This window comes from Budorcas taxicolor, chromosome 10 (genome assembly GCF_023091745.1).
Source record: "Budorcas taxicolor isolate Tak-1 chromosome 10, Takin1.1, whole genome shotgun sequence".
Classification (NCBI taxonomy): Eukaryota; Metazoa; Chordata; class Mammalia; order Artiodactyla; family Bovidae; genus Budorcas; species Budorcas taxicolor.
Window position 1 is genome coordinate 4669695 of NC_068919.1, and position 23126 is coordinate 4692820.

A 23126-nucleotide genomic window follows, 5' to 3' on the forward strand; every position below is an offset into this window, starting at 1 on the left:
AGAGCTCACAGCTGGTAGCCTGAAGTTGTGGCTCATGTGAGGTGTACAGACCAGTGGACTAGCCAAAAATCTACAGGGAGATTCTGGAGATGAGAGAACCCACTGAGGGTCAAGGTCAGCTCATCACTTACCTTTGCATGACTGGAAGGTTACATGAACACAGGGAGAAACACGCCTGCCCCCTGCAGATATCTGCGTTTGAACCCTGGTTCTAGCACAAACTGTGTGACCTTTGGCAAGTCAGTTTAATCATTCTGTGTGTCAGTTTCTTAATCTGTGAAGTGGGAAAGAGCAGTGTTGAGAGAACACATAAATTATATTGAATGCAGGACACAGTGCAGCAGGCATATAGTGTTACTCAAGAGTTTACTGTTTGGTTCAGTTCAGTTCAGTCGCTCGGTCGTGTCCGACTCTTCACCATCCCATGGACTGCAGCACGCCAGGCCTCCCTGTCTATCACCAACTCCCGGAGTTAACTCAGATTCGCGTCCATTGAGTCGGTGATGCCATCCAACCGTCTCAACCTCTGTCGTCTCCTTCTCTGGCCTTCAATCTTTCCCAGCATCAGGCTCTTTTCTAGTGAGTCAGCTCTTCGCATCAGGTGGCCCAAGTACTGGAGTTTCAGCTTCAGCATCAGTCCTTCCAAAGAATTTTCAGGACTGATTTCCTTTAGGATGGGCTGGTTGGATCTCCTTGCAGTTCAAGGGGCTCTCAAGAGTCTTCGCCAACACCACAGTTCAAAAGCATCAATTTTTCGGTGCTCAGCTTTCTTTATAGTCCAACACTCACATCCATACATGACCACTGGAAAAACCATAGCCTTGACTAGACAGACCTTTGTTGGCAAGGTAATGTCTCTGCTTTTTAACATGCTGTCTAGGTCATAACTTTTCTTCCAAGAAGCAAGCGTCTTTTAATTTCATGGCTGTAGTCACCATCTGCAGTGATTTTGGAGCCCAAGAAAATAAAGTCTGTCACTGTTTCACCATCTACTTGCCGTGAAGTGATGGGACCAGATGCCATGATCTTAGTTTTCTGAATGTTGAGTTTTAAGCCAACCTTTTCACTCTCCTCTTTCACGTTCATCAAGAGGCTCTTTAGTTCTTCACTTTCTGCCGTAAGGGTGGTGTCATCTGCATATCTGAGGTTAATGATATTTCTCCTGGCAATCTTGATTCCAGCTTGTACTTCATCCAGTCCAGCGTTTCTCATGATGTATTCTGCATATAAGTTAAAGAAGCAGGGTGCCAATATACAGCCTTGACATACTCCTTTCCCTATCTGGAACCAGTCTGTTGTTCCATGTCTGGTTCTAACTGTTGCTTCCTGACCTGCATACAGATTTCTCAAGAGGCAGGTCAGGTGGTCTGGTATTCCCATCTCTTGAACAATTTTACAGTTTGCTGTGATCCACATAGTCAAAGGCTTTGGCATAGTCAATAAAGCAGAAGTAGATGTTTTTCTGGCACTCTCTTGCTTTTTTGATGATCCAGCAGATGTTGGCAATTTGACTTCTGGTTCCTCTACCTTTTTTAAATCCAGCTTGAACATCTGGAAGTTCATGGTTCACGTACTCTTGAAGCCTGGCTTGGAAAATTTTGAGCATTACTTTACTAGCATGTGAGATGAGTGCAATTGTGTGGTAGTTTGAACATTCTTTGGCATTGCCTTTGGGATTGGAATGAAAACTGACCTTTTCTAGTCCTGTGGCCACTGCTGAGTTTTCCAAATTTGCTGGCATATTGAGTGCAGCACTTTCACTTTGCTTGTTTGTTTACTGTTACTACTTCTCAAAGTGTTTTAAAAACACGTGTGTCAGCATTTTGGGGAGGTGTCCAAGATTCAGTCCAGGTGTACTGAATTAAAGTCATGGGAAAGAACCTGAGAAAGATGTTTTTTTACAAGTTGACAAAGTGATTCTTATACCACCAATATTTGAGAAATATTGTTTTTAGGTAAGATTTATATTATAGTTTTATGCTTGGGGTCTTTGTCCATGTGCCTTGTAGGTACAAACTATCATATTTACTTCAGTATCCTCACTACTGAGCACACAGTAGGTAGTCAAACATCTACTAAATTAAGAGAAAGCTTTATTTAAAGTCAGTCAGCATCCAGCTCTGCAGTTCCCACCATGCAGAATAAATTACAAATTAGGCTTGGAATTTAAACCTTTGCACTAATATAAAAAAGCTAAAATTACTCTTATAGAGCAGTGATTCTTTAATAAAACTTTGTGAATCATGAACTCCCAAAAATGTGATAAACACTATAAACTTTCGTCAGAAGACTAAAGATATGTTAAAACTTGCAAATAATTTTAAGGGATTCACTCAGGTTAAAAAAAATCTCATGTAAAAACTGACTTATAAAAACTCTGTTTCTTAAAACACTAGGTTCTTATTTATCACTGAATCCCTGTTACTAGAAAAAAGGATAGATAGAGCATACTTGGCACTAAATAAATATTTGCTTAATGAATAAATGAGTCACTGGCCAAAGGATGTTACCATCTGGAACTCCTTGAGTCACCCAAGGGTGACGTGCAATAGAGAATGAAAGCACAGAGACTGTATATCTTGTTCATGACTGAGTTGTAACCTCAAACTTCTACAAGTGGGAAATGAAAAAAAAAAACAGGTCATTTGGACCAGTGTTTCCACTTAAGCTGAAACATGAGCAAACACATTAAATACCTTAAGACATAGATAGAATTCGCCCTGTCAAATTCAGGAAGTTTGTACCCTCACTCCAGGGTAGCGCCCTTGGGCTCCAGTCTAGAGCAATAGGTGTCTCACCACTTTTGGTGGATACCTAACCCAACCTTTGTCTTTCCAACTCTTGTTGATGAAAATACAACTCTGCTTCTCAACTTATTTCTCTAGACTGGTACCCACCCCATGGCAAAAGAGGCTTTACTATTAATATTTCCTGAACTCAAACTAGAAAACAAGAAAATCATAAAAAGCTGCAATCAATGAAACAGACATTAAATATATACCAAGGAAGACAATGGATTTGTGACAACTGGTAGACAGGATAAAGAAGTCAGTCAAACAGAGAAAGGCAAATACTGTATTTCACTTATATGTGGAATCCAAAAAACAAATGAACAAACGAAACAGAAATAGGCATAGATACAGGTAATAAACAGGTGGTTGTCAGAGGGAAGAGGGATGGAGGGATGAATGAAACAGGTAAGAGAAATTATGGGGTACACAATTCCATACAAAATAAATGAGTCTCTGGGATGAAGTGTACAGTGTGGGGAATACACTCAATAATAACAGAACATGTTTGTATGGTGAGAGCGGGCAGCTAGACTCATCATGACCATTTTGCAATGTACAGAAATACTGGATCACTATGCTATGCGCCAGGATTGGTCACAGTGCTGCAGGACAGCAACCAAACCACCTCATAGAAAGAGGTCAGATCTGTGGTCACCAGAGGCAGAGATGTCGTTCTCGGGGGCAAGGGGGGACTGAATGAAGGTGGGCAAAAGGCATAAACTACCAGTTATAAGATAAATAAGCACTAAGGATGTAAAGTACATTATCAATATAATTAACATTGCTGTATATTATACATGAAAGTTGCTAAGAGAATTGTTAAGAACTCATTAAGAATTCTCATCATAAAAATTTTTTTAAAAATTTTATTATATATCTATATGAGATGATGGGTGTTCACTGAAATTACTGTGGTAATCATTTCACGATATATGTAAGTCAAATTCTGCTGTACACCTTAAATTTATATGGTGCTGCATGTCAATTATATTCCAATAAAAATGGAAAAAAATACCAGCTCTTTGGATTAATAAAAAAAATAAAAGTAATAAACCTCTGGTAAGACTGGTCAAGTAAAAAAGAAAGAAGTACAAATATCTTATGTAATACACGGTGGTATAAATTTGTATACTACATATAGCAGTATTAGGAATGAAAAGCAGGACATCAGTAGAGATCTGGCATAAAATTAAAAAAGGAAGGAATAATATTGTGCTAATAAATTTGAAAATGTAGATGAAATGGACTTTCAGGAATATTCCATTTATCAGTATTACATATTAATAGAAACAGTCTTACTAATTAAAAAAAAAATGAAGTCAGCATCCCACAAAAACCACACCAGACTCCAACCAAGCAAACTTCACCTTAGATTTGTAGTAAAACATTTCAGGAAGAGTAATGTAAATCTTACAGAAGCTCCTCCAGAAACTAGGAAAAGAAAGCCACTCTCTAACTCACTGTATATGGATATGTAACCTTGATAAACAAACCAAATCCAGTTATCAAAAACATCACATCATGACCAGACTTGTTCTACTTCAGAAGAAGGTTGGTTTAATAATAGGAAAGCAATTCTCTGACCACATAAAAAGAGTAAAGAGAATAAAGGTGGCAAACAATCATCTTCCTCAATAAATTCAGAAAAAAGTTTTTGATAAAATTCAACAGCATTTAGATCATAAAAAATTCTTTGCAAACTAAGAATAGAAGGGAAGTTTCCTAATTTAGTAAAAATACCATAAACTGTCTATGGATACCTTGAAAGCATGCTTATAGAACAGAAACAAAACAAGAATGTCTGAAATGGCTTCTATTCAACATTGTAGTGGAGGTCTCTGCAAATGTAATTAGACAAGGAAAACAAAGAAAAGAAAGGTGTGAGAAATAGGAAGAAAATCTGTCCTCACTTGCAGATGATACAACTATATATAGGAAAGTCCAAAAGAATATACAAATTACGAGAACTGGCAAAAGAATTTAGCAAAGTGCTGAACAGAAGAATCAATCTGAAAGTTGTGTTTCCACATATCAACAACAAATGAAAAATAAGCAATTTAAGGATTATAATAGCATGAAAAAATATAAAGAAAACAAGATTAACTTAACAAAAGTATATGGAACTCATATATGAAGATGCTTACAAATCTTTATCAAAAGGTCTAAAGACCATAACAATACAAAGAGGTTCATTCGATGGAAAATGCACTGTTAAAAAGAGGAAACTGTTCATACACTAAATACAATTTTTAATCAAAATTCTAACATTTATTTTATTTTGAAAATTTTATTTTGAAATTTGTGCAACTCTGAACTTTGTTTAAAAGTGTAAAGCACAGATTACAGCCAATATCGTAAAGAACAAGGTAGAAACATTTGTTTTACCAATATCAAGAACTGTTAAAGCTTAATAATTAAGAAAGGATGTTACTGGTATATGAACAAGATGTTAATGGAATAAAACAGAGCCCAGAAATAGACTCAGATAAATATGGGCACTTAACAGATCAAAGATTTGGCATGGCAAATCAACAGATGAGTTTTTAAGGGGTGGGGGAACGAACCTGTTCACCTACGTTATCCCAAACAAAAAACTCAATCCAAGTAGAAGACAAAACTATCATATTTTAGAACATAGTAGAGAAGATATTCATGACCTCAGGATAGAGAAGTATTTCTTTAACAACATATTAAAACACCAACAAGCCCAGAGGGATGGTACAGGGAGGGAGGTGGGAGGGGGGTTCAGGATGGGGAACACGTGTACACCCGTGGCGGATTCATGTTGATGTATGGCAAAACCAATACAATATTATAAAGTAATTAGCCTCCAATTAAAATAAATAAATTTAAATTAAAAAAAAACACCAACAAGATGGGAAAAGACTGATGTATTTCACTAGAAGCAGAAAGATAAACACGAACTGTGAGAAGATATTTGAAATAGTTATAACCAGAAGATTAATCTCCTGAATATATAAAGGAATCCTGTTAATCAAGACATTCAGTTTTTTTAAATGGGCAAAATATCTGAACAAGGACTTCACAAAAGAGGAAATCCATGTGGTAGACAAACCTGTGAGGAAAACAATACCTTCACAGAAATATGAAGCAACAATGAGGTTTGACAGCAGTTTCTTTAAAAATATACACATATATCTAGAAAAATAACTGAAAAACATCAAAATGGATAACAGACTTCTGGGTGGGCTTTATTCTTCGAATCATTATTTCTCAAATTCTTTCTTTGGCTGCATCGGGTCTTAGTTGCAGCACGTGGGATCTAGTTTCCTGACCAGGGATTGAAGCCGGGCCCCCTGCGTTTGGAGCACGGAGTCTCAGCCACTGGACCGCCAGGGAAGCTCCTCTCAAATTCTTAAGTGTTGCTTTTACAACATTACAAACCCAGGAGACTCTAAAGTTTTAAAAGTCTAACAGCACAAACGTGGAACTTTCCACTGTTACTGGTGAAAGCACTAATTGATACTATGGCTTTAAAAAGTTAGATGTCACCTAGTGAAGAAGAAGACACACACACTAAGCAAACATTCCACTCCTAGATGTATCCTCTAGAAAGTCACTTAGTCGTGTCCAACTCTGTGACCCCATGGACTGTACAGTCCATGGAATTCTCCAGGCCAGAATACTGGAGTGGGTATTCTCCGGGGGATCTTCCCAACCCAGGGATCAAACTGGGGTCTCCCGCATTGCAGGTGCGTTCTTTACCAACTGAGCTATCAGGGAAGCCCTGGTATTCTCAAGGGATGATACATATGTGCAAACAGGACATAACATACAACAATGTTCATAGTGGCTTTAGAATAGCAAAAATCTAGGAACAATTCAAATGCCATCGTGTAAGAAAAGATCATAACTTTAGTATATTTATAAGGTGGACTACTACACAGTAATGACACTATAGCTATATGCTTTAACATGGATGACTTTGCTAAACAAAGTCACAAAGGAATATATGTAACATCTAATTTATTAAATAGAATTTAATATTCCATTAAACTTCATTTATTCATGTTTACTTCTGCCTGATTTTTTTAGGCATTTTTCAGGAATGTAGACATCAGTACTATTTGGAGTATGGTCCAGTGACCACACTGAACTGTTGCTGATGAGGAGAGAAGCACGTGAGTAACCATGACAGAAAGCAAGCATTCAGGCAGGCTGACAGCAATTTGATATTAACAAAATATTCAAACACATGATTTTGTATTTACTAATAAAAACTGAGTTTGTGATTACTTGGAAAATTTTTTAAAAGTTCAAGAAGAACTAGCATATATAACTAGTAAAAAGAAAAAATATTTTCATTACAAGTGAAACACTGGTTATCGCTAATGAAGAAATAGTCACGAAAGGATATACAGAGCCTTTTATGGTGTTGGCAATACTACATTTCTTAATCTGAGCATGGGTTATTCAGTATGTGCTTTATAATTTTATTTCTCTTTAAGCTGTACATGTTTAATACCCTGTTTACAATTTTTTAAAGTATTAAAGATCTGTTATAGACAATACCAATTCTTTAAAAATATATACATCAATCTGTAGAAAAACTGAAATACATCAAAGTGGATGGTGGATTACTGGTCACTTTTACTCTCTGAACCACAGTTTCTCAAATGAAAGACATCAAAGTGGATGGTGGATTACTGGTCAATTTTACTCTGTGAACCACAATTTCTCAAATGAAATACATCAAAGTCGATGGTAGATTCCTGGTCAGTCTTACTCTATGACCCACAATTTCTGAAATCCCTGTGTTCCCTTCTCTTTTTAAGGTAGCAGTGAGTGAGGGAGTGAGTCAAAGTTGCTCAGTCACGTCCAACTCTTTGCGGCCCCATGGCCGTTACAGACCACGGAATTCTCCAGGCCAGAACACTGGAGTGGGGAGCCTTCCCCTTCTCCAGGGCATCTTCCCAACCCAGGGACTGAGCCCAGGCCTCCCGCACTGCAGGCGGACTCTTTACCAGCTGAGCCACCGGGCGGGAGCAGTCACTCGTAACTACAGCACCAAAAGCAGATTAGGCCAGACCCTGTGTCACTTCTAGACTCCAGCAGACACCCTACTAATGCTAGCTTGTGGGTGAAGTGGAGAAATGTAGACTGAAGAACAGCACATGCTGTGGTTTAGGGATAACGTCCCTGTATTTTCCTCCAGAATTTGGAAGACAACCAAGATGGAGAAGTTATTCAGGAGATCACCTTTACTAGTAACAACAAACTTTTTGATCTATACCAATAAACAGACATCCCTGATTTAGAGATTAATTCAACTGCTGGCCCAGCTAGACAACCATGCTCCCTCCCGACTCTGGAAGAGGACAACGCAAAATGCCGTGGGAAGTCTTTTGATCTATTTATTTTCTTGCTCCTTTAGCACCCCGTAGGTATCTTAGAAACCTCAAGTTCTTCCTGCTTCACGACTTGCTAACATTAGTTCCTTATATAGCTATCTCATCTCCCCCAACCGTTATGTTCCTGGAAGTCAGATTATCTTACTCATTTTTGAAACTCCTAGCAGATTATGATGTACACGATGGACTTCTGTATTTGTTACATATTATTTAAGAGCTGTATGAGCTTAGGTTACAGTAAGAACTTTAAGAACTAAAGAAAGATCAAGAGATTAAATTGGACCAATGACAAAAACACAGCTATTATTAAGCACTTGTATATGATAGACATGGAGCCTAAGTGTTTTATAATAAATATCTCATTATATTCTCATTGTAGTAGAAATAACCTTAGTAACAAATGAAGAAAAAGAAATATATGGAGTTAACAAGATCATTTGTGTGAGATCACCCAACCATGATCTGATCTTGTCTATAACTCCAAAACCAAAGCACTGAACCACTACTGAGGTATATTGCTAAGCCTTCAGAGATCTACTCTTCAGTGGTATTTGTAGGTACTACGGCATAGTGGTTGAGAAAGAGGGGTCTGGAACCACAGTGCCATGGCTCATGTATTTTGCTAATTACTGATATACAGGCAGGTTTCTTAACCTCCATTTCCTCATTTGTAAAATGGGAATAATATCCTTACTTCAGAGGATTATTGCAAAGATGCAATGGGTCAACACAAGTAAAAGACTGATGTTAACCTATTACTGTTATTTATCTGCTACTTTTGCAGACTTGTGCCTAGGAGCCAGAGTGTCCCCCATGACATTATAAAGGGGGAACAACACTGAGAAAACTTGATATTATACAACCAAATGTTACCTTACCTAAAAACTAAGAAGCACTTTAGGGAACTGAAGGCTAAACTTCCTTTCCCCCCAACTTTCAGTAAGAAAACCTAAAAGAAGGTTAAAAAGTGAGGTGATTAGAGGTTGCATTCCTCTTCTTTAACTTACTTTGTTGGTCAGTCTATGTTCCAATGAAATATGAAATATCACTCTCTTGCTACAAAACTGCACTCCAAGGTCTAAGTTGCTAAGGAGCTTTAAAAAGACTTAAATCTTGACAGAAATAAGTGAAGTCAGTTTGTTTTTTTTTTTTATTCTACAAGAATTGATTGGTACAATCCTGCAGAACCAACATGTGTCATTTAGACAAATTTCTTTTCTTTTCAAAAGTAAATGAAAACGCCCTCTAAATAATTTATATATCAATTTGTTTAATTTTTGAAAACAATAGCCAATAGGGTCTGCTTTGTCCTGTTTAACCATAAATGTTACAAATTTACAAACTGAAGCAAAACTGGATAGTAGAGATTTAAAGGAACTCTTTAAAAGAACTTAGAGCAATTTTAATTGCTTTTCAGTCCACTGTGTTTTCAAAGTTGGTTACCATCAAGCCAGGATGAAAGCTGTGAACCCCAGACCATCTGCTTCTTTAATAAAAAGAATGTTTAGATTATTAGCAAAGTAGTATCTTTAAATGTTATCTTCACACAGTTGGAATTTTAGTATAAATTTGCATATCAAGTCCCTTTCCATTATTTATTCTACTTTAAAAATACATACAGCTAATGATGTTTAAATAAGTATTCTGAGCTGTGTATCCATATAGAAACATCTGAGAAATTCAAACTGCAGCAACAAGTTATGAACGGATTAAAGAAAAAAGATGAGCTATAAATTATACAGGAGAAGGAAAAGTTCTACTTAATATTCATATCCAGGTAGATATGTATTTTCTAATTTTTATATACATACCTAGTTGAATATAGACAAGCCATCAAACTGTAACCAGTTACAGACTAGACTAAGTCAGTACTATTTTCTACAACAGGTAACAGTGGTGATTTAAAACTTTTTAATATACCTCAATAGTTTTATCACAAGTTATTTGTGGTAACAGTCTTTAAATATCATTAAGTTTAGATAGGTACAGATTAAATAACTATTATCTATGCCAAATTTGGCACTTTGATGATACCCAACTCTGCTTAATTATGGTGTAACTATCTGAACACAAGAGCAGGCAGGCAACCTGAAAAGGACATTCAACATACGCTCAGGCTTATCACTTTAACAGTACTGTTTAAAATCTGCAAATCTAAATACAGAGGGACACTTAAAAAGCTGCAGGACAAGAACCCCAACAGAGAAATCTGTAAAACCTTACACTTCAGTTCTTAATCCATTGATAAATATTGTTGAAGGAGTAGCTATTTGGTCTTCAAACATTTTAGAATTAAAGGGTTGAAAGTATGTTCATCCTTTGCTACACTGTAGCATTTTAAATTAGCAAGCCGGACAACCTGAATTCATCTTGCTCTTACATGCAGAAGTGTATGTGCATTGTAAGACAACTTAGAATTAGGAGCTAACTTTTAGTAGGTGGCGGTTAAGTGACTAAAATTGCTGTCCAATTCTGTAGTACCACATACCAAAGTCCTAAAAATATGCCAGTCATGTTCAGCACTCATCACTTTTGGGTGGGGGAGAGAAACATGGCAAAAAGCAGTCGTAATTTTTTTTTTTTTTTTAAACAGCATAAGAGCTTTAAACACAACTTTGCATCATCTTGTATTCTATCCTAGAATACCTGGAACAAAATCTTATTTCAGTCAGCTCAACTTATGCAAGTTATAAAATACAAACACAGACTAAATCCTATAGTGTACAGAAAATGCACTATTTAATACTCATTAAATGCAGTACAATCAATGAAGATTATCAAATAAGAAACACACACACAGCATTCTAAATTTTTAAATCATCTTAGGGCTGCTAAATCAGAGATTGTAGAAATTACATGTGCAAGACAAAAAACAAACAAAAAAACCCCAAAAAACAGAGAAGAAAAAGAAAGAAAAAACCAAAGAAACTAACTTCTCAGTGCATCACACCCACCAGAATAAAATGTATGGCACTGTTACAACTTTTATATGAACAACTGTCAATTAAAGCTAGGAGTGACTCTCGACATTAAAGCCACATTAGAGCAAGAATCAGCCAATGCAACGTTTAATGAAACAGATCACCTTTTTTCTTTGTAAAAGCACTGAAAATGTAATGTGTGCTGATAACTCACTACAAGTTTTCTCATGCCATCTGCTCCCCATTGTAGTGTCTTAAGTTATTCTGTGATTATTCTACCTGTTGACAGTCTGATTTCTAAGGTCTCTGTAAACTCTGTTACTGAAACATACTAGTTCCTGTGTGGTGAGAATGTCTCTGTGAAAAAAAATAACATATCTGGTCATAGATCGTAGAATAAACCCAAACAACAAAAATGACATTTTCCAAGCTACTGAGAAATAAATTAAACCATGATGTGTCAATTTAAAATTATATCAATATTAACTAACATTTCTATGGTAGATTTTTTTTCCTCATAAAATTAAACAATGCAGAATAGGGCTTGGGCTACAGCTAATCACATTTGGTTTTCTTAAAAACAAAACTTTATTTACTATAAACAACTAAAAGGTAATTTTCTTCCTCCACAACACGTCGACATTAAAGTGAAGGCTTTGTTTAAAATATCCACTGCTTACAAGAAAAGTAGTTTTAAAAGGATAAGAGGAATCAAAATTACCAAAGTTTAGTGTGTGAAGAGTAGATAGAAACAACCCAGAAAAGTATAGATCATTGTGTTGAATATTTATGAATAGCCCAAAATAAGTCCCAAAGTTTTTCTACCTTTACAAATAAAAAAAGGTGTCCTTTCCACAGCTTGGGGATATGCATTATACATCCCCCCTGCCCCCCAACAAGTGTATGAGTAAGGTTCTAAAAATGTTGCCATATTAAGTTCTTCGGTACCTAAAATTAATTGGAGGACAGCAATATTACAGCGGCAATGGTGCATCAATTCTCAAATTACGATCCAACACGAGTTGTTGTGGTTCTTTTATCGGAGAAAAAGCTTTTCAAGAGAAATACCTGCCCTATGCTAACCACCAGGAGAATGAGGGCTTCTCCTACTGACCAGTAGGCCACTCTTGTATTTAGATCCTCAGCTCTGCTTCGGCCTTGAGCTTCTCTCAATCGGAAGTGAGTCTGATAGTCAATGACAGATTTCAGAGCTTCATGAATTGAAACACAGGCAGATTCCATCTAAAGACAAAGAGTTTCAGTTAGTAGGTTTCATACTTTCTGTGCAACCCATCTAGCATATCCATCGTTTCTTTCACTGTGATCGCCAAGTCCTCATGTGACTAACATTCCACTGAACTGGCCCTCGTTCACTCACTCATGTCAGTGGTCCTGGCAGAGCAGCCCTTTCACTCACTCCCACTAGGATGACTGGCAGCTGCTCGCCCCAAACTGGAGCGTGGCAGCTGCGGCATCTGTGAGGTGGCGGGTGGAACGTGAAGCGAACAGCAGAAGAAACACAAAGCAGTGAAGGCTGGTGGCAACAGAATTTTAAGGCCAGGTTCTCCAAGAGGAAGAATTAGGAGGAAGAGAATGACAGGTCAGTAAATTTGACCAATAGTATGCATATGAGTCAAAGTCCAAGTATATTCAAAAATGAGCAAAATATGGCATAAAAGCAGACTGTCAGCCAAAGTTATTTCAAGTATCTTAAAAACAGCTGAAAACTTCAAAGTGGGAAGCTTTTCCCCAACACTGACCACTTTGCTAGGTAAGTTTCTCCCTCATTCCAGTCAACAAAAACAATATATATGTTCTCAATGGGACCTAAGTCTTATTTTCACTGTGAGTCGGTGGGCCTTCATCTGATGACATCTTACCTTTTTCTACATTACACTATTTGCTTGAGAAGGGTTAAGAGTCTAATTTTTCTGGTTGTTGCATACAAACAACTAGTTTAATATTTTTCTACTGCTGAAAATTTGACCCTGGTATAGTGAGATACAGGTTTTATTATACTTATTTTACATCACAAACCACATATTAGGAGTTTTTAAAAAATGAGTTTGTTGTAATTTTAATAAGACATTAGAAAATAATTTAAGCACTTAATAAAGTTCTACCAAAAAGTAGAAAAGGAATAGTTACAAAAATATTTCAGAGAAAGTTTCTTTAAAAAGTATGAGAAATTAGGAGGTCTACAAATTGAATTTACCGATTAGAATACTCAAACTTTTCTGCTTCTTGGTTTGTTTGTTTTTTTGTTCCTAAGAATGGAAGATCACCATGTACTAAAATGAATGATTTCTAGGTTTTAGTAAGAGGTAGACAGGTGCTTCTAGCATTTCTTTGCTTTCCATGTAGTCTCAAAATGATGAACAGTCTAAGAATTCTTCCTCTGAAAAGTATGTATAAAAACAAGGATTTGACACAAGTTCAGAGTGTTCAAGGGATTCTTGAAGCGACACAAGTTCAGAGTGTTCAAGGGATTCTTGAAGCATGACAAAAGGGCACAGGTTAAGAATTACTGAACTAGAGAAAATCACAGAAATTAAAGAACTACTTATGTGGATTCATACAATTTTTGAGGTAGTGTTAGTTTTTTATTTTTCATTCTACCTTCAAAATGGAAATGTTCTCATGTCTTAAAAAGTATAGAGATTAGTATGATGAACCCCATGTCAGTAATTAAACACGGCTAATCTTACTTCACCCATTTTCCTCCCCATTCCAATTAAAGTATATCTCACATATTTTACCATTTCAGCTATACTTCTACATCTCATATTTATTTCTGAAAGGTAACAATTTAAAAAACATAATCCCAGTGGCCCTGTAACACAGAGTAAAAATAACTCCTTCAAAGTTATCAGGTATAAAGCCAGTGGAAAGCCCTGACCATCTAGTGGCCAAGGCTTGGTGCTCAGAGCCTTGGCCAGGGTTCGATCCCTGGGAGGGAGCTAAGATCTGCAAGTCACATGGCACAGCCCAGAGGAAAAAGGCAGACAGTGTTCAGATTTCCCCAAACACCTCAGCAAAGTCATTTCCAAATCAGAAGGCAAACAAGGTCAGTATAACATTTAGCTGATATGTCTTTCAAGTCTTCTTTAATCTTTAGGTTCTCTTCCTGTTTTTTTACCCCCTTCCCATCTACTTGTTGAAAATTCATCTGGGTCCTCTTTCCATCAGTATTTCCCACTTCCTGGATTTTGTTGATTATTCCTCCTGGTGTTCCTCTAGCCTCTGTATTTCCTATAAATTACGGTTGGAGCCACGGACTTCATGGGATTCAGTTATTAATATTCTGAATGGGAATATCACACAGGCAATGTAATGGAATTACTGCATTTTATCAGAAGACATGCTAACAATCTAGTTATCTCTGCATTTGCGAATGATGGTTAGATTTAGGGGATATCAGATCTGTTATAAAATTCCCCACCAGCCTTTACATATGAACACCATTGACTTTAGTCATTCTATTTATTAATGGTGAAAAAATGGTGATTTAGCAAAACACTACCATTTATTTGGCCATTTCTCAGCTGGTAATTTTTTTAAACTCTACTGCATTAACATCTGCTTTATAGGAGACTTTTTAAAAATGGAAATAAGAAGAGCTTAAAAATATGATACAAATAAAGGACGTTAAGTGATCCTAAAAGCATTTATCTACTTAGGTTTTTAAAGCAAGCTATTGTATTATACAAATTAAAACTGATGAAGTTGAGTTATAAACAATGGCCCCCCAAAAACCCTTTTTACAAAGTGCTGTTCACACATGATGCTAACATAAAAAGAACATTACTAAAAATATGAACATCTGAACACATCTTGTTAATGTTTATAATAGGTTTATGAATTAAGGCTCTAACACACTCTTAAAAAGTGCCTCTATCACTATGTGATCTTGGTCAAGACACTACCTGGAACCTGGAAATATGGAAATTCAATTTAAGGTTTTAATAGGAAAGTGGTAAATAATTCTTTTGAAAACCAAACTGAGTATCTTTTAGACATACTCTAAGCTCATACTGTATTTAAATTAGAAATAAAATAGCCCTTCTCATCACCTGAGCAGTATTTGTTCAGACTCAAAATTTCTCTTACTATCTTTCTCTCATTAAGCTCTTCTTCAAAATAAAACCCAATTTAGCTACCTTAACTATTTTTGATTTTTGTTAGATGACTTACTAGTAATCTCTACTATTTAACCTTCAGTTACAGCAAAAGTTATTGTAACAGCAGTCTGCGAACACTAAATAATTGTATAAAAGTGTGTGTATGCAAATATATACATATGTATATATTAATTATGGCATCACTTTGCTTCCACTTATGTCAACCTGCTAAGTTACAGTAGCAACATTCCTCCATGAATTATAGAGGATGCTTCAGAATGTTGGAGCACTGTTTAGGCTTTTAACATTCCTTTGTCAAGGATGTTTCTACCAAAGTGATCCTCCTATTTTAATGTCTATTTTCTTTTCATAAAATACTTTAACACTGGTCTTCACTAAAAAAGTCTGAAGTTCTCTGTGAAATGCCTAATATACTGTAAGAGTTAAGATAGGTCTTAAAGATTGTGTTAAAGTCACAAGATTTGGTGTTTCATCAATGAGTTAATGCATGTTAAATTATGCCATTTCCCCCCTTTAAACATGACTCTTATTACCTGGGTAAGAGCACTGACTCGGTTCTCACTAGGAAACAAAGGTGGGTCTTCTCCAACTTGAAAATCAAAATATACAGTTTTATGTGTGAAAGTAGAGAATTCATTGCTAAAGCAAAATTTGTATGTCCCGTTTTTGGAGGCTGTGAAGGTGTAACTATCATACTGTTTCTTCATCTCCTTGTAGAGCACATTACCATCAGGATCTTCTAGCCGACAATCTACATCGTAGTGACCACCAGTAATAACCTGCAAAAGAGAAAAAAACAAACAAAAAGTGAAGACATCACTGCAAGGAACAAGTCTGAGAAATTAATCAGGTTTCCTGTTAAAATAGCTGTAAGGTTTTTAAAACAATCACAGGCAATTTTATGTTTCTTGATTTCTACCAGTGAATGGGTCCTGGGAGGCAGATTTCAGTTCAACTAAAGCTTTACAGAAACTGAACACGTTTCCTCATGATGGGGAGAGGGAACGAACCAACACGCCAAGACGGTTCCTCCATCACTTAATTCTCCCACAACCCTCCAAGAGGGCATTTCCCCCTCATTTTACAAACTAAGAACCTGAGTTAAAATAAATAATCTACCCAAGATTATGCACCTCATAAGAGGCTGATGCCAAATGTATACTCTTAACCCTAAGCTAACTGCCACATAGTACTTACTTTCCTTCCACAAATTTCCTCACCTGGTCTCTCATTAGCAGGATCCAAGCACTCACAGACCGTTCAGTGAAGCAGTAAGGTCAGTCAGTCTTTAGCCCAACACCCCATGCCACTATACTTATAGAATTGAAACTCATTTTACTGCCAGATTACAAGCTGTGTTTCTTAAGTTTCTTTACAGGTCAGTTATATGGAATTTGATGCATACTTTGTTTTGAATTACATTTTGAAGAGAAATGACTTGTGGGTTGTTCTAAGAGTATATCATTATTATAAACTTGTTTCCAAGAGAAGCATAAATGATTAAACTACATTGCTTAAACACATATGATTAAAGGAAAACCAAAACAGAGCAGTGCAAAAGCAGATAAATCTTTTGTTCATCTGCAAAGTCTGTATTTACAGGAAAGCATATGAAAGGAAAGCAGAGGTAGGTGAAATGCTTCTGAAGAGGACTATGGAACTATTTTCAAGGGGTTATGCTTATTCAGCATAAGCATATCTGAGCCGTCACAATCTGAGCCATCTGAATTACACAAATGAAGAGAGGAAGAGGTTTTTCCTGAGGTACCTGGACAAGTGTAAGAGAGGAAAAAAGCAAAGGAGTAAAGAGGAGAAAAAACTGAGAAGAGGGAGAGGAGACAGGAGAAGAATCACAGGGTGCCTGATCCACCTGCTGCTGCTGCTGCTGCTACTAAGTCACTTCAGTCGTGTCCGACTCTGTGCGACCCCATACCTGAGGAGGACGCAACGAAGAGACACTGGGTAGAGGATTTCCAACCACCATTAGATGTATTGGTATTTTCAAGCTTGAACCTTCTGGTCTAGCATAATATTGACATTCTAGATTTGTAGAACAGAGAGATCAAACTTTGGACTTCAAAGAAGATTGGTTACTTACATGACCTTTGTCACTAAAGAGATATGAATAACTGAACTATGTTACAAGATCATTTTGATAATTAAATGAAATATAACTGGGCATTTAGGAAATTGTAAAACAGGCAAATATTAACATATAGATATAACATCTGACACAAAAATGATGTCATATCAATTGGGTATTCCCCTTTTCACCAAAAGTGAACAACCTTTCTTCTAGGTGAAATACTGCATTTTACAGACCCAAATATTCATACTTAACACCATAGTACTTTAAAGAATCAAAACATACATCCAAACAAAAAACAGAACCCAAATTGATCATCCTGCCAGTTTTCTTCTACCAAACTTTAAAACAAATAATCTTACTTCAGATAAAGGTTGTTGTTGTTTAGTGGCTAAGTCATGTCCAACTCTTTGTGACCCCATGGACTGTAGCCCGCCAGGCTCCTCTGTCCGCGGGATTTCCCAGGTAAGAATACTGGAGTGGGTTGCCATGTCCTTCTCCAGGGGATTTTCCCAACCCAGGGATTGAACCCACGTCGCTTGCATCTCCTGCACTGGCAGGCGGATTCTTTACCACTGAGCCATCAGGGGCTAACAATCTGTCTGATCACGTAAGAAGAAACTGGAGATCATTTTGAATGATGTGTCCCTACCTGCCCAGTTAGTCACAGAATCTCGATATTACTGCTTCTCTCAAATTCACTCCATCTCTTCTGTTCCCGATCCACAGTCCAGACAGGATTACTGCCACAATTTCCTAAAAGGTCTTCCCAGAACCCAGTCTCTCCTCTGTCTAATCCAGGGTTTCTTAACCTCGGTTGGATTATTTGGGGTGAACAGTCTTTGCTGCATTGCCCTGTGCCCTGAAGCACATTTAGCAGCATCTCCACTAGATGACAGTAACACCTCCCTCCCCAAGCGTCCTAAGACCTTTTGATAACTCCTGTGTCCTACAGAAAAACCCAAACCTGTCATCAACAGCACACTACTCCCTAGCACTTCCTCAAGGAAGTCTCAGCACCTTTTATACCCTTTCTCACTGTGTTCCAAAAACACCAGAATGCCAGAATTCTCTGAACACGTCTCTGCACTAACAGTGACAGGTAACACAGGGTCTGTTTACTAAAGAATCACAGGACCCAAAATGATTATGCTTACAAATCTACAATTGATTACAGGAAGAGATTACAGTGTCAAACATCATAGCCAAAAGCTGTCTCATGGCAAGAGGACACAAGAAGTCAGGTCCGGGCTCCCCTGTCCTCACGCTCTGAGGAATGAGGCCAGGGCAAACCCACTTGGATCAGGAACCACCCAGGTGTACAGGAAACACCGTGGAACTGGTGAGCCCAAAACAGGAGTCTGGACTGGGTTTCTTGTATTTCACTGTTCACACAGGCATATTTCTGCCATGTAACCATTCTCAGTAGCAGACTCTCGGGGGACTCACACTGAGCATGTACAAATCATCAGTCTCACTGTTGTCAAGGAACAATGCAGACAAACTGGTATAAATCACCCCTAAAGTCCTCAGATCCACAATTACAAAGCAACACTGCTACTCAGTATATTTCAGTGCCGACGCAGGCTAATTTTCAGGCTTGCTGGAATTAAAGTCTCACAAATGTAACATATCTGCTGAGGAAGTCCTTTTCCCCTCTGCCACTTGTACAGCAACTATTATTTATCCCTCCAGACTCAGCTCACACAGCAGATCCTCCGCTAAATTTCCCCTGATGATTCTCCATCTTCAGCCAGCACAATACTTGGGGTGTACTTTCATTACTGCACTTAACATTACATGACTATGTGAATGTCAGGTCCCTGAGGTCAAGGTCAGCCTCATTTATCTTTCAGAGGTAGTACAATGGTTAAGAACTTAACCTAGAACTGCATACTAATTCTGCTACTGCTACAGTTTGTGACCTTGGGTATCACTAGTAAATGAGTAATAAAAACTATACCCATCTCATATTGGGTTGTCCAGGGAATTAAATCACACACCTGAAATGCTTGGTATACTGTCTGCCACACAACAGATGCTGATTTTTTAGCCTATAATAGTACTCTCACCACCAAGCACAGCATCTGCATACAGAAGTCAAGAAATATTTAAGTTCAAAAAAATTAGCTTTTCACTGACACTTTATATTGCAATTCTTGCCATCATCTTTTCTGTCCTCATGAAGTTAAGCAAACTAAAGAGTCATCCTTGGCCTCCCTCACTCACTGTAGCCAAATTATCAGCAACTTCTGTGGATTTTACATAAAGGGTATCTTCTGTCCTTTCACCTTTCACTTTCCTTCTCCCTGCTGCTACCACCTTAGCCTCACTCAGCCTGAATCGCTACAACAGCCTCCTAATCAGTCTTTTACTGATACATGTACTTGGCAGCTCTCCACAATACTTTCTCTACCTGCTCAAGTTAATATCCCTACAGCTACCCAGAAAACTTAGAACTTGTCATCGCACTGCTTACAACCCTACCACAGCTTCTCATACTCTCAGGAAAAACTAAAATCCTTAACTCGACCAGCTGGGCACTACATAGTCTGGCCCCTGTTGACCTCCCTTCTTCTGGCTCCTTATTCCCAGCTGTAGTATTTCTTCAAATTTCTAGTCGTAATTACCACAATTCTTCAAATTCCTAGTCACTGTTTCCATAATGACCCTGCAAAGTCCATTCCCCCTTTCTCCTCACCAAAGCATTTATAACTTATCCTTTAAAAAAAAGAAAGAAACAGAGTAAAGAATGTTCTAGCCAAGTTAAGAAACTACATCTGTTAAATAACCACTTTTATATAATCCCAAGATGAAAAAGTGCCTTTCACTTATCACAGCAATTCCTTCTACAAAACCTCTGGCAGAGGGTCATCTGGTCTGGAATAGAGCTCTTCCAACGACCGGGACATTAACCAATAAGTCCTTAACATCCATGGAAAAACTGAAAAGCAATGGAGTCAGATATTGGCAGCACTTGAAATACGATGAAGGTGGAGGTGTGGTTTAGAGAGTGGCGAACTGACGTAAGGCACTATAGAACAGGAGTAATTTTTTTTTTAACTCTTAAGGAAGAAAGTTCAAAATGAAGGACATTAGAGAATGGATGGAAAAGTCACACACACAGGAAGCATTTCTGGAATTCATGTATCTTAATATCTGTTCTTAACTATCTAATGCGCAAGGTTTCAGGAAGGAAAGCCAAATGGCCTGCATCGGCTACCCAGGTGTGATTCCTGAAAACAGACAAAGAATGAAAAAACGGCCTCGACCCTGGCACCGCGAGCTGGGGCCGGCAACTGCCTGAGTCCTTAGTACCTGGAACTCGAGGGTGCACTTGGTGCCCTGCGTGATGTCCTCGTAGAAACACTGCTTGGCATTGTCGGGCAGCTCGAAGGTGATCTCGGAGGCGCCGCCGGGGCCCGGCACCAGGAACAGCAGCAGCACGAGCAGCCTGCAGCCCCAACGGCCCGCGGCGGCCGCCCAGCGCGGCGCGGACCCCAGGCGGGGCATCCCGAGGCGGCGGCCTCAACGGAGCTGGGGAGACGCGGGGTCAGGTCTGCACGAGCTCGCCGCGGCGCGGCAGGCCTCGACCCGGGCGGCGCCACCAAGACGCACCGCCGCGTGGCTCCGAGCCCCGGAGAGAGTCGAAATGCGGAGCGAACCCCTGGGTACGGCGGAAAGTACTGAGGCACCCGGGCCCAGAGGCCAGAGCGACCCGAGGAGCGGAAACAAGGCAGGCAGAGAACAGGCGGAAAAGGCCTGCGACGGCCGGAAGCGGGGACTAGGGATCGGGGCAGACGAGGCGGGGCCTGAGGCGCCGGCTCCCGCGACCCGGATGTGCTCGCCCCGGCCGCGGGGGGAGGCGTTGAAATGCGTACGTGGAAGCTCGCGAGGCGTCAGCTCTGCCCCGGCCAACTCCAGGCTGAGAGGCGGGGCTGGCGTGGCGTGCGTGGCGGGGCGGGCCCGGGGAGGGGGCGTGGCCGGCGGTAGGCGTGACTCGCGGGGGAGTGCTTCTGCAACCGCTGAGCGCCCGGGGAGCCGGGGAGCCAGGCGGGCGTGAGGAAGCCGTCTCCTGGCCGTCAGGGGCTTATCCCCGGAAGGAGAGCGCTCTGCTATTTCCGGAGAGTTTTCCTCTAAATAATAACAAATTTGAGGAGAAGCAGCTTTGCTGGGAGCGCGAATTCTATGACCACAAGACTGCAGGAGTTCTAATCCCTACTCTGTTACTTATTAGCTGCTTGACCTTAAACTCTGCTTAAGCTCTCTCTTTTAGTCTTTGTAAAATGAGGATAATAATAGTACTTAACCCAGATGGTTACTATTTGAAAAATGCTGTATAAGAGTCTTGTCATATAATAAGAAACATATAATAAGCTCATGGGTAGGAACCAGGCAGGGAAGAAGGGCTTATGGAAAGGGGGATGGAGAGGTGTAGGATCTTTAATGGCCTTGGGTGCCCAAAGCCTCTGCAGGGGAAAAGGAGCCCCTAGGAAATGAGATTTGGGGGAGACTGTACCTGTCTGAGAACAAGTGAAAGGGGGCAGGACCCTATAGGGCCTTCCCAGGATAGACAACCCCTTCCCTCAACTCCCAATGTCCTCAGCCTGCCCTTAGTCTGTAGAGATTCTTTGGTCAAAAATAAATCTAATCAGAGAAGTGAAAGAAAAAAAATGCAGGAACAAAGGAAAACAGACAAAACAAAATAACAAAGTTTAGTTATTAAACAATGTCAAGGACGTTTAGTTCTTTCTCAAGGGCTATAGATAAGGTTCTGAGCCATAGCCTTTGAGCTGTCTTGTAGAAAATGAAACCCCCACCGGGTAGAAAAAATCAACTACATGAAGACCAGACTGTACCCATGACATAAGCTACCACAATTCTGAGAACTGGCACCAAAGGAATAGGAGCAAACTGACTCTGGAGATGAAGACTTACTGTACTTAAAACAATGGAGATGACACTGAGCAGACCACTGCATGACTAATTTCAAGAAGACTGTCAAAGTTGACTGTGCTGTTTCTGCATGTATAGCCCCCTCCCTCCACCTATACACCCTTGAGATCCCCCTTTAAAAGGTCTTGCCCACTGATTGTCAGTGGGGCTTTGGCCTTTGGACACAAGTCTGCCTCACTGATGGTTGCCAGCCCCCAAAACAAAGCAAACTTTCCTTTCCAACCACTCTTGCTCTTGAATTTCACCTTTCTAGTGCCAAGCAGCTGGACCTTGCTTTCAGTAACACTAGGCCACCTCAGGCAAAGAGTTGATTCATTGGAAAAGACTGATGCTGGGAGGGATTAGGGGCAGGAGAAGAAGGAGATGACCCAGGATGTGATGGCTGGATGGCATCATGGACTCGATGGACGTGGGTCTGAGTGAACTCTGGAAGATGGTGATGGACAGGGAGGCCTGGCGTGCTGTGATTCATGGGGTCGCAAAGAGTCGGACACGACTGAGCGACTGAACTGAACTGAACTGAACTGAGGGCAGAAAAAGAAGTAGTATTTGTATCTGTGAGTGGAAAGAAGACTGAGTTTCAAAGTAGAAAACTTGGATTCTATTTTCTTACTCTTGACTTTTGGCAAGTAACATTGCTCTTCTAAACCTCCATTTCTTCATGCATCAAGTGGCAATACAGAGAATGAATGAAAAAGATTAAGACCTTAATGAATATAGCACACACCACCAGAAAGGCAGATAGACCAATTTTTAGAAATACAACGATACCAGATGTTGGTGAGCAAGTAGAACAACAAGATCCCTTGTACATCTCTGGTGGATATGAAAGTTGACACAACCACTTTGGGAAACAG

At 39.2% G+C, this 23126-nt stretch overlaps 1 protein-coding gene across 1 annotated transcript in view; it reads right to left on the reverse strand.

Moving 5' to 3' along the window:
* LOC128054076 (TIR domain-containing adapter molecule 2-like) overlaps positions 1–21079 on the reverse strand; it is a 40053-nt gene extending 18974 nt beyond the window's left edge. Inside the window, exons 1-3 of the mRNA XM_052646641.1 lie at positions 20632–21079; positions 15761–16006; positions 12196–12327 (exon numbers count right to left, since the gene is read on the reverse strand). Of these exons, the coding sequence (XP_052502601.1) occupies positions 12196–12327; positions 15761–16006; positions 20632–20826 (573 nt within the window). The 5' untranslated portion in view covers positions 20827–21079. The remainder of the gene's footprint in view (positions 1–12195; positions 12328–15760; positions 16007–20631) is intronic.
* Positions 21080–23126: the final 2047 nt, after the last annotated feature.